The 14,274-nt window shown below is 39.1% G+C and overlaps 1 protein-coding gene across 1 annotated transcript in view; it reads left to right on the plus strand.

Moving 5' to 3' along the window:
- bckdhb (branched chain keto acid dehydrogenase E1 subunit beta) overlaps positions 1–14,274 on the plus strand; it is a 77,089-nt gene that overhangs the window by 2,355 nt on the left and 60,460 nt on the right. The window contains exons 2-6 of the mRNA XM_082552139.1: positions 1,860–1,937; positions 2,131–2,199; positions 6,576–6,709; positions 9,269–9,424; positions 11,282–11,390. Coding sequence (XP_082408265.1) covers positions 1,860–1,937; positions 2,131–2,199; positions 6,576–6,709; positions 9,269–9,424; positions 11,282–11,390 — 546 coding nt within the window. The remainder of the gene's footprint in view (positions 1–1,859; positions 1,938–2,130; positions 2,200–6,575; positions 6,710–9,268; positions 9,425–11,281; positions 11,391–14,274) is intronic.

The raw sequence follows: 14,274 nt of genomic DNA on the forward strand, positions 1-14,274 counted from the left end.
ATTTTTAGGTTGTCTAAGTGACTTATATATTACGTTTAACCCGAGCAGCGAAACTCCGCGGTGATCTGAAAATGATGTGCCGGGAGTTGTGCCGTTCTCGGCCGCATCAGTAACCCTCGAGCTCCCGGCTAGCTGTCGAGCTGGTGGGTAGCAGACGCCTCTGAAAACGTCGAAGCACTTTTGCAAATGTGGGATATCTTGATAAACCGAGCAGATATTTGATGTTTACACAGCTACTTTCTCGCCTGAAAATATGTTAAAAGTTTATTTTGTGACCCAGAAAGATTAGTATGAGTAATTTTAAAACTTAGTAGCGGCCGCCATTGCTGGAAACTGGAGTTTGGCTGGGCCGCGCTATGAATTCTGGGATATGGTAGTAATTTGGACAGCCTTCGGCGCGTCGCTGTGACGTAATCGGTCTACAAATGCGGCCTCAGGAGGATGCAGCCCATGAATTTGGACATGTCCAGAGTATAATCGCAGCCTTTGCGGTTAGAAAATTGCACTTGATCATGTCGCGATATTATCGCAAATGCGATATATCGTTCAGCCCTACAGACAAGTGAAAGATTTCTGGTTTGATGCTGGGAGGAGACACTGTCTCTTGGCTCAGGAAGGGCACCTGGTGTAAAACTGAGAAAATAAAACATTCAAAGCTACCTGCTGCTACTAAGGAAGTAACTAAAAATGTATTTAATTTTTCCTTGTAGTGTGATCTAGTCCCAGGCTCTAAGCCGATTGCTTATTCTATAATATACTTTTACTTGATCCAGAATCACAACATGGTACTGAAAATTGTAGGTGGGAATCACCTGACACCCCACAATACAATATTATCACAATACTTTAATCCAAATTTTTAACATTTTGCAATAAGCTGAGTATTTCAAAACATAAAGTTCAATTTCAAATTGTTTCAACTGCAAATTATGTACTCAGAGTTAAACTTTTTCAATATCTGTCTTATCCAATAAAATAATGTTATCAGATTTTAGTTATTTTGTTTTTTGTTGTTGGAAAAAAAAAGATGGTGTCAGTCTACTATCAGTCTGCAATTCAGTGAAGTCAAGTTGCCAACTCTTGAACATGTTTTTAAAAATACAGCAATTAACTGCTATAAATCCTCATAAATCACATATCTGTTGTTGTCTGTATGGACAGAAAGTCACATTTCACTACTCCATTTGTGCTCATCAGCCTTCCTGTTGGAAATGTGCTATATAAATAAATCTGACCTTGACCTTGACCTTGACCTTCCTGTTCTGTAGGAATATAACCAGAATACAACCAGCTGGTAGCCAGTTGGCTCAGGTCCTATCGAGTTGTGCTCATTGATAAATATTCATCCAGATTGATGGCAACATGGTGGCAATCTGTATGCGTTTATAAATTAAACAGCAGTTATTTGCAAACCTTCGACAACCTGTCTGAGAATGATTGCAAAAAGGTTGCCTTCTTTCAAGCGAGTTGAGCCCTCTTTTTTGTTGTGCTTTAATTTATTTATTAAAATATCCATATTTGGCATGCCTGCGTCAATACAATATCGCAATGTTGTAATATAAAATATACAATAAATTGCAAAAATATATTGTAATCAAATATTGTAAAACCATGCTGTATCATTTTTTCTTTGCTTTTTTTCCTTTCCTGCCCTTGTTGAAAACATGCTATTCTTTTGTGTTCTTTAATTTGTAACACAGTGTGTACTCCATTGAAAACAGGAAATCAAATCACAGTTGATGTGTTTTTCCTGCAGTACCTGTTCAGTTGAGGCCTAGTTGTGTAAAACCATTAAGACATACGTATTTTTTTATGTGTGAAGTTCTTCATTTTTTTTAAATTAAGTGTTTCACCTTAAGGTCCTACCCAGAAGATGAACTTGTTCCAGTCCATTACGAGTGCCTTGGACAACACTCTGGCCAGCGATCCTACCGCAGGTAAAAGGCACGCAGACACACTCTGTAAACCTCCAGGCTGCCTAACAATCATGAAAGTATGAATCAAGCTGTCCAAGTTATTGAAATCTAAAACATTCAAAGTGGCTTAATCTAAGGAGTTTTCAGTATTTTTCACTCTTGCGTACTTGAGCACTAACGGTGCTGACTGTATTGTACTCTTGTTTCTCTGCAGTCATCTTTGGGGAAGATGTCGCCTTCGGTGGAGTGTTCCGATGCACAGTGGGGCTGAGGGACAAATATGGTAAGATGCTGCTTTCTATTTTAACGCTGACCTTAAAACAAACGAGGTTTACCTGATTTCAGCGATGCGTACCAATGCACGGCATCACAAAAAAATCATAAAAATTTTTCCCTCCTAATTTAAGTTGTTCTTGGTTGGTATATTGGTGGTAAGGAACATAATTTTGAGCTGTCTTAAGTCAGCCTTTTTCCTCATTGACGTTTGCTTGTTTTGGCTCATGGAAGGTGAAGTTCAGGCAGCTGAACAATGGGTGCTCTGTCAGCATTGTGAAGTATTGAGTAACCATTCTGTTTCCCTCTGTTTCTTTTCCATTGTTTAAAGGTTTTTCACCTTGACTATTACAATTACGAGCATCATGGAAAATAATCTCAAAAAGAGCCCCGTTGTAGTCTTGGAAATAGTGCAAAGTCCGCTAAATCTTACACTGTGACCAAAGACTGACTTGTCTTTAGGTTCTTCAAATGCACGGTAGACATTAAGAATCCCTCTCAAAAGTGACACCTGAATAGTTGAAAGGAAAAAAAATGTTAGTAACCTGTTGTCGGTGTGATTTTTTTTTTTTTTGCCACTAGATGGCAGCAAAACACTGCTGAGAATCTCACCACCCACTGCTCTGGGAAGGGCCAGGTACTGCCTAGCCTTCACCCAGAGGACCAGCATGAGCTACTGGCACACGTGTCAGTCGTTGTAGGGGAAGCCTTACAATGAGCTGATATAGTATGAAGCTCACTGTTATAAGTTTTGTTTTTGGGGCTCATTATTTTCTCTGAAGTTTTCTGATATTCTTAAATAGCACACTCAGAATCCTGCAGGTCGTTCAGACAGATCCTGGTGAAGAGGATCTGGCCTGTATGCAGTCTCAGTGACAGCCGGAGAAGCACAGGTGTAATGTATAATGCAGTCAGTGGACAAGATATACTGAAACTTTTGGCACTGAAATGCAGAGCTCCACAGACATAAATACTGTTTTGTGACATCCACTATTATATTTGTTTAAGCAGTTAAAAAATCGTTTTTATCACAACTATTGAATTCATTAACAGTATATTGTTAAAGTTTTGAAAATTGTAATTTTAATCTTGCCTGATCATTGAGATCCAAATCCTTAAAGAGTGTAATGCTGCAGCTGCTGCTCTACAGCTCTGACAGTCAACATTTTAACTTGTAATAGTCAGAAAATATCGGGTGTCAATAATAATGTTAATGATGCCTCTGTTCCATTTCTAATCAAGTGTCCATATAACCTGTGACAGACTGCCAGGCAATGTGAGGACTGGGTTTTTTCTGTTTTTGTTTCCACACTTGTTGTCTGTTCAGCTTTAATCCTGCAACCTCTCTGGTAACAGTGTACTCACACTGGACTTTTGTCATGACCTGACTCCTCACTTTGAATAGGATCGGCTCACCTTTATATTGGACAGACTATGAGCTGTGGCTTTTATATCAGCTCAGCGTATTAGGGACCTGATAGGGACCTTATTGATGTCATAGAAAGCCAAGAGTAGGAAACAAAAATACTAAAATAGAGCATTTACAGCAGAGCTAAGCCTAAGCTTCCAGCAGTCAAGGGTTGCTTGCACAGATGCTGACCTCTTGATTTGAAATTTTGGCCATATTTACAAACACCACTGCAACATAATATACAGTATGTGACGGAAAATGAGCAATAGCTTAATAAGTCTGCTATAATACCCATAATTCATAGATGCCTTGTGGCACATTGCTGTCTAAAACGAGGGTCAGAACAGGTCCGTTCATTGAGATCAATCTGATTCACAAGAATTTACATCAGTAACTGTCTCAAAGTACTGTATTAAAGAGACAGCCAGGTTCCTCTGGTTCTGCCGGAGGTCTCTTCCTTGAAAAAGAAGAGACCTCCGGCGGAACCACTCTTACGGACGGTGAGTATAACCTTGATGCATCCCATTGATGTTATTACAGCTCATTAGGGTTAATTAATGCTGAATTGTGGGAAAACTGAGATAGGGAGCCCCCTGCAGACTGTGTTGAATGACAAATCGAATTTGAGCCTGCAGAGTCTAAGTTCTGTGACTAATTCGTGGTTAAAATGAGGCAATGTCTGCCTGGTCTTAAACTGAAGAAGCTGCTGAGCTTGTTTTTTGTTTTGTTTTGTTTTTTATTCTTGTGCTTTTCAGGCTGTGGTCAAGTTTCCAACCAAAAGCAGTACATATTTTAATTAAATATCAAGAAAATCTTCAAAGGCCAACACTAATTAATATGTCTTCCCTGAATTTGAGTTGAATGACTATTAAGAGTTGGCCACACAGAGAAACAGTTGGTGGAGCTAATTCTCCACACAGATGCTGTTCGTGGGCCACCGCAGAACAAGACATGACTTAATTAAAAGAGTGCCAATCAAACCTCAAGCGAATAAATTGAAGCAATGTGGGAAACTTGGCGTTTCTGTTTTGTTTAAAGCACTGATTTTAGGAAGGTTAGAATCACCTCGCAGGCCCCCTTTGACTCTTTTTTTTTTTTTTTTTTCCCTCCCCCCTGCCATTACGTTTTGCGACTCCACTGGAGCAGTTCGAGTTTCAGTGGACAGTTAGGCCACATGCTTCGTGACTTAGCATGTTTGCATTTGTTTCTGGTTTTGATGACAAGTATTAAAATTATTTACTTGTGTTCTAGAATAAAAGGCACATTAATAAAAAACAGCTTGGTGGAAATGCTCTGTATTTGGCTGTCCTGCATGGTAAAGTTTAATTTTTTTTTTCAGTTTCAACCTGTGGAGAAAAATGTAGTTTGGCATTTAAAAAGGAGGAAAAAAAGTTGTTTTTTTTTTTTTTTTTTTGTCTCCACAGTGTCATTCAGTTATGACGTATTATTTAAAAGAAGATGACCACTTTGGTTTGGTTGTATCATTGACCACCATAGTAGTAAATCTGTTTGGGTACACAAATGTCTAATGACATGGCAACAGCACCCAAATAGCAACTCACACTGTCTTCCATTAAACTCTGCCACTCCATAACACAAGCGTGGAGACTGACTGTGTGTGTGCAGCAACAGAATTTAATTGTTTTCCTCGTTTCTCACAAGGCTGATTGGCTAATTGGATGTCAATAGATTTCCTTTCTTGTTTACATTTTCGGTGGATATTTGTATGCAGCCTGGAAATGGCGAGAAGTCTCAAACGCACCCTACAGCGCTGCCTTTTTGTTTTCATTGACGTCACAAGTGTTGACCTTTTGGAAGGGGATCATTATTTTCCATCTCATCCTTGTGTACAGTGACGAGAGCAAAGCTGTTTTTATTCCTCTCTGTACTGAAAAGGATGGCACACACCTCTGCCCCGCTGCCATTACACACAACAGAGGGGTAATGCAGGGCGGACTCCATATGAATGGCTTTTTACGAGACCGATGCATTCACCTCAGTGATCACTCCTTCCACCTCTGGCTGCCTGTGCTTGATTGCTGTGAGAGCTACAGCGCACTAGCTCTCCTCTCACTCCCGTTTAGCCCGTTGCACTGAATGCAGTGTGGGTGTCAGACAGCTGACTATAAAAGTTCCATGTCGTCTATTTAAAATTGCATTCTAGACTCACGAAGCACAAACAGCAACACAACAGAGTTATTTTGGCATCACTTGATGTGTGTTTGTGTGTGTGTGGAGGCTTTTTTGTGTTATTACTTACTACTGATTGCTTTGATGACACAGAAGCTCACACACGTTATTTACTGTCACTTTCACATGAGGCTGCTTTTTTTTTTTTAATTTTTGAGGTCGGCCTCAGTCTGAGCAGCGAGGCACTAAATTTTGATCACTTAATTGTGTGTTCCTCCGAGGGGTGGGGGTGGGGGTTTGGTTGTGGTGCCGCGGTTGCTAATTGAACTTTGTGAGTCCAGAGGGCACATAAGGGCAGAGTTTCGCTGCTGAGAAGCACACTTCCCAGAGAAACAGAAAAAGCACTGGGCTGGCAAATACACAAAGATGAGAGCAAAAAATAACATTCTCAGCCCAAATTTAGTGCAACACTCTTGCGGTTCTTTCTCAGATTATAGGGTGGAGATTGCAAAATAGTATTTTTTTTTTCTTTCCTGTTTTTACTCCATGGGGGTTGTGTGTTTGTTGCAGGTTTGGTTAGTTACAGCTCAGGAGAAGTCATCAGCTTCTCAGTTCATTTATTTTAGGACCACATGGCATTGTAACGGTGGGTTTCTCTGGGATCTCCTCAGTCAGGTGTGAAAAGTCTCAGAAATTTCTCTGAATCAATGCATTATCCAGCAAACCTGAAACCTTAAAAGCTCAGTGAGAACTTATTTTTTTTCTGTGTGTGTGTGTGTGTGTGTGTGTGTGTGTGTGTGTGTGTGTGTGTGTGTGTTACCTTCCTAATTTTTTCTTGTCACCAGGTAAGGACCGAGTCTTCAACACTCCTCTTTGTGAGCAGGGGATTGTGGGATTTGGCATTGGTGTAGCTGTCGCTGGTGCCACAGCCATCGCTGAGATCCAGTTTGCTGACTACATCTTTCCTGCTTTTGACCAGGTATGGCGCTGCCTTGCTCTGTGACAAAGTAATGTGAGTATTCGTACAGGTCCAGAAATATCAACATGTCCATGAAGGAACTGTCTGTTTTTTAAAAATCTGCTGTATTTTTTTTTTTTTTTTTTTTTTTTTCCAGTATTTTTTAAGCTCTCGTGATTTCATACGTACTGGGGGAAAAAAGCACATGAAATTTTCAGACTGCTACCAAAATAATTTTAAACCCATTCCAATGGTTACAGTCTGAAGCCTGAGTTGTTTTTGGCTTAGCATGAATTTTTAAAAAGTGTAAGTGATGTCTGTGATGCTGAGCAGAAATCTCACATTCATTTTACATTGTGGCCTGCATGCAGTCTGTAGTGTGAAAAAAAGAGTTTACATTTAAATTAAAAAAGTTTTTGCTAAATCATGAAAAATGGACCCACTGTAAATAAATAAATATATAGATTATATAGAAATTAGACCTTTTTTAGAGTAGATGGTGGGAAAATAAGAACTTTTCTGTCATTTCCATGTACAGTATTGGATTGTTTGCAATTCTGTAAGTAACCAAAATAAGTTTTCTGTATTTTATTTACTGCCATAACAGTCAAGACAATGTTTGTATATGTATTCCTGTTGTTTGCATATAGGTGTTTTTTTTTTAATGACTTTTTTGTAGTTGTTTTTATTACTGTTTTTTTTTTTTTAACTACATTAATCCACCAACAAATGTCATTAAATCTTTCTACAAGGACAAATAAAGAATCTTAATTGTTAATTTATAACTTAATTAGTATTTAGTATGAATGGCAGTGAGGAGCTCTTTATCTGTCGGAAAAGCTGTGAAACTTCAATATCAAAAAGTTGAAAAACTATGCACTTCTTCACAATTTCCCAAGCCATCCAGTGGGCCGGATTGGAGTCTTTACCAGACCGATTCTGGCCCCCGTGCCTTATGTTTGACACCCGTGATGTAGAGTAACAGAAACAAGTACCTGCTTGCTTGATCTGTTTTCTGGTGTTCAGATGTTCTGTATAGTAGTTTGGATGTACAATAGATCCTGAAGAAGCTTTTTTTTTTTTTTTTTTTTTTTTTTTAAATCCTTGTAACACAAGAGAAACCTGGGTTACAGGAGGTCTCTGAATCAAGCCTGTAACTTGTTCAGGTTAGAAAACCTGTTAATGGGTAAATATCCATGTGCTGAATTTGATGTGAGGTTTAAATTTTTATCTATCTTGGCAGCTAAAATTTGAAATTAGAAGGCTGTTTACAGATAAGCAGTTGATATACCTTCTTGTGGTACGGGTACATGCTGTGTTTACCTTTTGCAGGTCTCAGCTCTGCTGTTGTCACAGACAAAGTGTTGCTGAATCTTCAAATTGATGCCTAAAAGTCTTGGATGTGATCATGTTTGCGTGTGCATTTGCATTTGCATTCCTAGTGGTATTCTCAGTGTTCCTAGTGGCACCCATATTTCTCCCATATTAACTTCCCTTCATTAGCTCTGAATCCAGAACATAATTTAAAGTCCTTCTCATCACATGTAAGGTCTTGGATAACGAGGCCTCATCTTAACTTAAAGAATTCATATAAATCAAATAGAGTACCTTACTTACTTTACTTTCTTTGTTTTACTTTACTTTACAATATAAAACACCTCGAAGTAACTGTTGTTGTGATTGACAGTCAGCATCCTCGCATACGTCTCTCACTCAATATCTTTAGAAGCTTCAAGCAAAGACAGACAGAATGGGGGGAAAAATGAACCTTTTACTCGTTGCTTTTCATATTTAGCTTCTATCTCCTTTGTTCTGCATATTTCTTGCAGCAGACCTTGAATGTGTGTTATTTAATATTTCTACAGCCTTGTACAGAAACATCAGCAGAACAAAAGAAGCCCTTTAAACAACCCCCTGCTTCAAAGCTTTGCTACAGAAGATTAATGTGACGTTAACACACTTAGCAGCACGTTGGGCAGTGCTGCTGTTTAACCATGCATATATGTTGACACCAGTGTCATCCTGTGTATTCTTGCCCTCCACAAGATAAATGCGAATCTCGCTGCTATGTCAAGGCGACATGAAACAAAATATGCGATTGTGGAGCCAGTTTTTAAGACCCTCCTATTGTGACGCAGACAAACAGTAGATTAAATCTGGTGTCGGGCCTTGACTGGGATCCCTCTCGCCTTCTGCGCTCTCACTTAACACGATGGAGTCCAAACTGACCTTAGAGAGTAGTAAAAGGCGAATTAACAGTCCACCTGAGCTTCGGGGAGGGAAAATTTGGGACACCTTTTTGGTGGAAGCCCAGTGTCTGAAACTGTAGATGTAAAAGAAACCAAAGACACTTGAGGTGATGGCGCTCGTTAAAAATTAAGTGACGTTTTAATATCTTTAAGGGGAATAGCAGAGAGAATGCCTCCACACATGAAGCCAGGTCTTTATTCACAGAAACCAAAGAAAGTGCTCTGTTTTTGTTGGGATGTTTTTGCAAAGTAGTTTCCCTTATGTTTACATGACTATGTTCTGGACTAATTTGCTGGTGCATTAATCTAAATTATTATTATCACTTTCCAGATAGTCAACGAAGCAGCCAAGTACCGCTACCGTTCAGGGAACATGTTCGATTGCGGCAACCTCACTATTCGGGCTCCGTGGGGGTGCGTCGGCCATGGATCCCTTTACCACTCTCAAAGTCCCGAAGCCTTCTTTGCTCACTGCCCGGGCCTCAAGGTCAGTCCACTGCTTCACTGTATATGCATTTCCTTTAGACATTTGTGGGCGTTTAATCTGAATTTCATCTCTCACCTGAAAGCAGAATTTGAAAGTCTACTAGCAAAACCATATAGAAGTTGTAAATAGGCTGATCATTACTCTTTGTATTTTTAGTTATTTCATTATTTTTATAACTTTTCCTGCACCATCATCAGTGGTGATGCAATTAAAAATTATTTCCAAATTTTTCACAACAGTCAAAACAGTATAAGTTAAACTGTCCAGTTTAGATTACTTACACTAGAAGTGCTGAGATGGAGGGGGATATGAACTGGCCTGAGGAAAACCAACAATAAGGTTGTGATCCTGCCTCAAGTGCAGTCGAAGAGTTACGGTGTTCCAAAGAAATGGTGCTCAGAACAGAGCACCCACATTTTTGCTTTGAATTGCACCTCTTCTTTACCCTCTCTACTAATGTTTTTGAGTTTCTGCTGCCATTTTTGAACTGTTTGAATTTGGCATATCTGATGCAGGTAGTGATGCAGTTTTCAGTAGAACCTCTAGTTCATCTCAGCTCTGCCACCTCCTAACTCCACTTGAAAACATTTGCACACATCACTTTTTTGGGTTTCTTTCTTCTTCAGTCAGCTAAATGAAAGTAAGCAGCATAAGAGGCAAGGCTCATCACTGAGGCTAGCATCTCTGCCATTCAGAATTATATGACTGGCAGCTATGGGCATTTAAAGAAAGCAAAAACTATAGAAACAGATCACTACAACAGTGGAGGAGTAGAATAAAGGGGATGTCTTACAGTGGATCCGGAAAGTATTCACAATGCTGCATTTGTTCCACGTTTTGTCATGTTAAAGCCTTATTCCAAAATGGATTAAATTCATTTTTCACCTCAAACTATAACACGCCATAATGACAAAGGGAAACAAGTTTACTTGAAATTCTTGTGTGTTCTTGTAGAGAACAAAGCATCTGTATGTGTGTGTGAAAAGGGCCTGAGGAATGAAATTATTCATCAGTCCTGTGATACTGTCAGTGCAACTACTTTTAATCCAGGAGTTTTCTCATATACTTCCATCTGAGGTCTGTAAAGTTTACAGCTGCAGTTCATCCCCTGTGAGTAATAAATGGGTCTTCCAGTATAAGGTCACAAACTGATAAATCCTTGTGCATAATCAGCCCGGTTCCCTCCCTCTGAGGGTCGGTCTCAATACACAGAAATGATTTAGCTCTGGTAAATACACAGTGCTGCAGTTAAACCTGGATTTTGCCTTAAGTACAGCAGAACCACTGTAGTGTGCAGTAGCATGCATTGGGCGGCATGGCTCGGTTGTGGGATGCAACTACACTTTCAAGCACACGTGTAGAATGCATACAGTGGGTTGAGCATACTTGCCTGTGAGCCAGAGGCAGCAAGAACAGCAAGACCCAACCCAAAACAAAACAAAGCAGATGTCAATATCAGCAGATGTGATACTGATTAAATCAGATCCAGAATGAAAAAGAGGAGTAGGTGAGTTGCAAAGTGGCTTGTCGATACAGGGCGTCAGTAGGCAGGCTAAAGCAGCACGCCTGAAATAAAAGTGAGACAATTGGATCTTTTAGTATAAAACATCTGGAACCTTACAATTCTCGATTAGAGAATGGGCAAAACACCGCAATTCATTTGAAACCACTTTTTGTATGCGTTTAAGTTTGTATAGTTGGGTATCAGTTTAAAGCATGTTGGACTATATGATGATATTCTCTACAGTCGAAATGTGAAACCGATTTAAACGTTTAAATATTCCATTCTGTTTAATAGGGAACATTAAGGTCAGTTCATTATATTCTTTGGCCTAACAGATGTCATTTATTTCTCAGGTTGTAATACCTCGTAGTCCAATTCAGGCCAAAGGGCTGCTCCTCTCCTGCATTGCTGACAAGAACCCATGCATTTTCTTTGAGCCGAAGATTCTGTACAGAGCAGCAGGTAAGCTGGTTTGTGTGTAAATGTTACTGTAAAATCAACACACGACTGAAGCTTTGTTGATGTTTGTTCAGTTGTCCTCTCAGCTTTTTTTTTTTTTTTCCCCCCTCAACCTTCTGCTTGGATTCTTTATGAAAAGCAAATGTTCTCCCTCTTTAGAGGTGCGAAGCTAGACAAACAAACAATGTGCCTGACTACAAACAATGTGACTGAGATCAGCTGGGCCACAAGTGTGAAGCAGGCCGTCTAAATGGTCTGTGAAGTGTTGACAGTGGCGAGCTGAACTCGCTCCCCCCTCCGCTCCTTGGGTGCAGTGTTTAGGGGTAGCATGAAAAAGCCCCAAGGCCAGCGTGGCCTTGGGAACACTGCCGGGGTAAACAGTGTCCAGCATTACCAGCAATACCATAATAAACTGTTAACAGTTGTTGAAAGCTGCTGTAAAACAGCACTGCCTCGTCCACATGTTGGTCATTTGATTTCCAAGAATTAAGACAGATGAATTTTTAAAGACTTGACTTGTACCGACAGACTTTAAGAAAAGTGGTGTAGAACCACCGATACCAACTAGTGCAGAACCAGCCTGCCGAAGAGTCCAGTTGGGGCTTGATGGCTTTGTTAAGTGTGGCGGTGGGAGAAATTGAATGGCTCACTGGTTGTCTAAAGGGTTTGTTTCATTCGACGTACAGACCAGAATTATTGTTAGTCTCACAGCCTTCTTAATGACAAAGACATCACCCACAGCTGCCATACCACACTGAAGTAAGGAGTCATGTCGTTGAGTTACGACAGCAGTGTTTCTTTGTAATGAGCGTAAACCGAGTGAATGTGGAAAAACTGAAACATACTGTTGAAACTGCACTCTTTCTCTTCAAGGAAAAAAAGGGGGTGAATTAGTTACTAGATCTTCAATAACATGTGATTTATTTCAACAATGTGCTTGTATGGGCAGTTTTATTGGCCTTGTCCACTTGTGATAGAGCTGATTGTTGTCTGAGCGTCAGCTGTGGTGGCATGTCAATTTTTCATAAATTAGGATTTACTGTTACTAGTTTAAGTTGTGTTTAAAAGTATACATACATTTTCTTTAAAGCAGTGCAGTTTTTTATTACAAAGTCAGTGGCCTATTATGACCATGAGATAGATTATCAGTCTGTCTATTTGTAACTGCTTATCCAGTTCAGGGTCATGGGGAGCTGAAGCTCGTCCCAGCTATTACAGAGAATAAAGCAGGATACACCCTGGACAGGTCGCTAGTCCATCACAGAGTTAACACAGACTGAAAGATAACAACTAACACGTTTATTCAAACATACAGACAATTTAAAATAATCAGTTAATCTAAGGAGAACAAATGATAAGAACTTACAACATGATTATGCCCTTAAAGTAAAATACAGAGTTGTGGTGGACTTGAAATCTTTTGCCCTAGTAAACTCTGTTTCTTAATTTATGTTTATCCTTGATTTTATACAAAATGCACAAAACAAAATGTATAAAAGCAGATTCAAGCTTACTTTCATCATTATTGATGGCTTTAATACCTCAGAGCTATAGCTACTTACTGACAAATGACTGATAAGGGATATAAGAGTGTAATACATGTCATGTTTCAGATTTATGTAGTTAATAAAATCAGTTATCATCAATAACTGTAGCCAGGAAGAAGGCAGGTGTTTTTGTTTGCATTATTTCACTGTTGATGCTGTCTGCCTCTTGTGGGATTGACGAAATAGTAGATCGGTGAGATAGTGTATGGAAAAAGAGAGATATTGCCGAGCCTTCCGCAGATCATTTTTACAAGAGCGATTTATTTATTTATGTGCCCATGAGTAATTTTGCTAATAATGTTGGTTGAAGCTAAGAGAAGCGTTGTGTTAAGGGCACCCTCTTCCAACTGCGAGCAAATGGACCCTCCTCAGACTGTGCCCAAATGAAGCCATTCATTTACTCAAACTCATAACAGAAACAAAGACAGTAGCTCCCCCCCCCCCCAAAAAAAAACCCCCACCCCATTTTGTTTAAATATAAAAAAAACCATAATGGGTGGGGCAGAAAACAAAGAGAAACTGGCTTCTTTTTTCCATTATACCCATGTTTAAAGGCCTGTCCAGTGTTTATCTGTCTTATACATTCGACCAAACAACAAATACAAAATTAAACAAAAAGTAAGTTAAAAATCAAAATGTCTCTTCCAGCCAACATTTAAAAAAATTTCAGATATAATCTTTGTGCGATTTGGCGCATCTCAAATAAATAAATTAATTAATAATCCAAACAGTAGCTATTTTAATACTGAAACAAACAAGAAAAGAAGGTAAAATATTCCCTCCAAACAAAACGTATAAATTCTAAATGCGCAAATCAGTCCAAGCATAATCACATTGCTCCGCCCATCAAAAAGTCTGCGCCTGTGCGAATAATATCGCCTATCATTGGTTATTGGACTGTAGTGATGGGATTTCCGGCTCTTTTTAGAGAACCGGCTCTTTCGGTTCGGCTCACTAAAAAGAGCCGGCTGTTTTGGCTCCGAACCGGCTCTTCAGGTTGTTTTGTTGCTTTAATTAATTTATTATTAACAATAATATAAAATTATGCACAAAAGGAATTACCAATGTAAAAAAAATTTGCGGTTTTATTTATATATGTTTATATATAAATAAATATATGCGGTGGCCCCTAGAGACAAAACACGTACAAATTCCAAAAAGCACATACAAACTCCAAAACACATTTCTAGCATGAACTGAACTTCCAAAATAGAGCTACCTAGATCACTTAAATTACACAATTGAAAGCATGAAAGCATATGTGTATTGTTTGTGTATTTATACACAAGCATTCGTATCTAGTCAAATAATTAAAAAAAAAATAATAATAATTTACCTGT

The sequence above is a fragment of the Aulonocara stuartgranti genome (genome assembly GCF_965226115.1).
Source record: "Aulonocara stuartgranti genome assembly, chromosome: 11".
In the NCBI taxonomy this organism is placed as follows: domain Eukaryota; kingdom Metazoa; phylum Chordata; class Actinopteri; order Cichliformes; family Cichlidae; genus Aulonocara; species Aulonocara stuartgranti.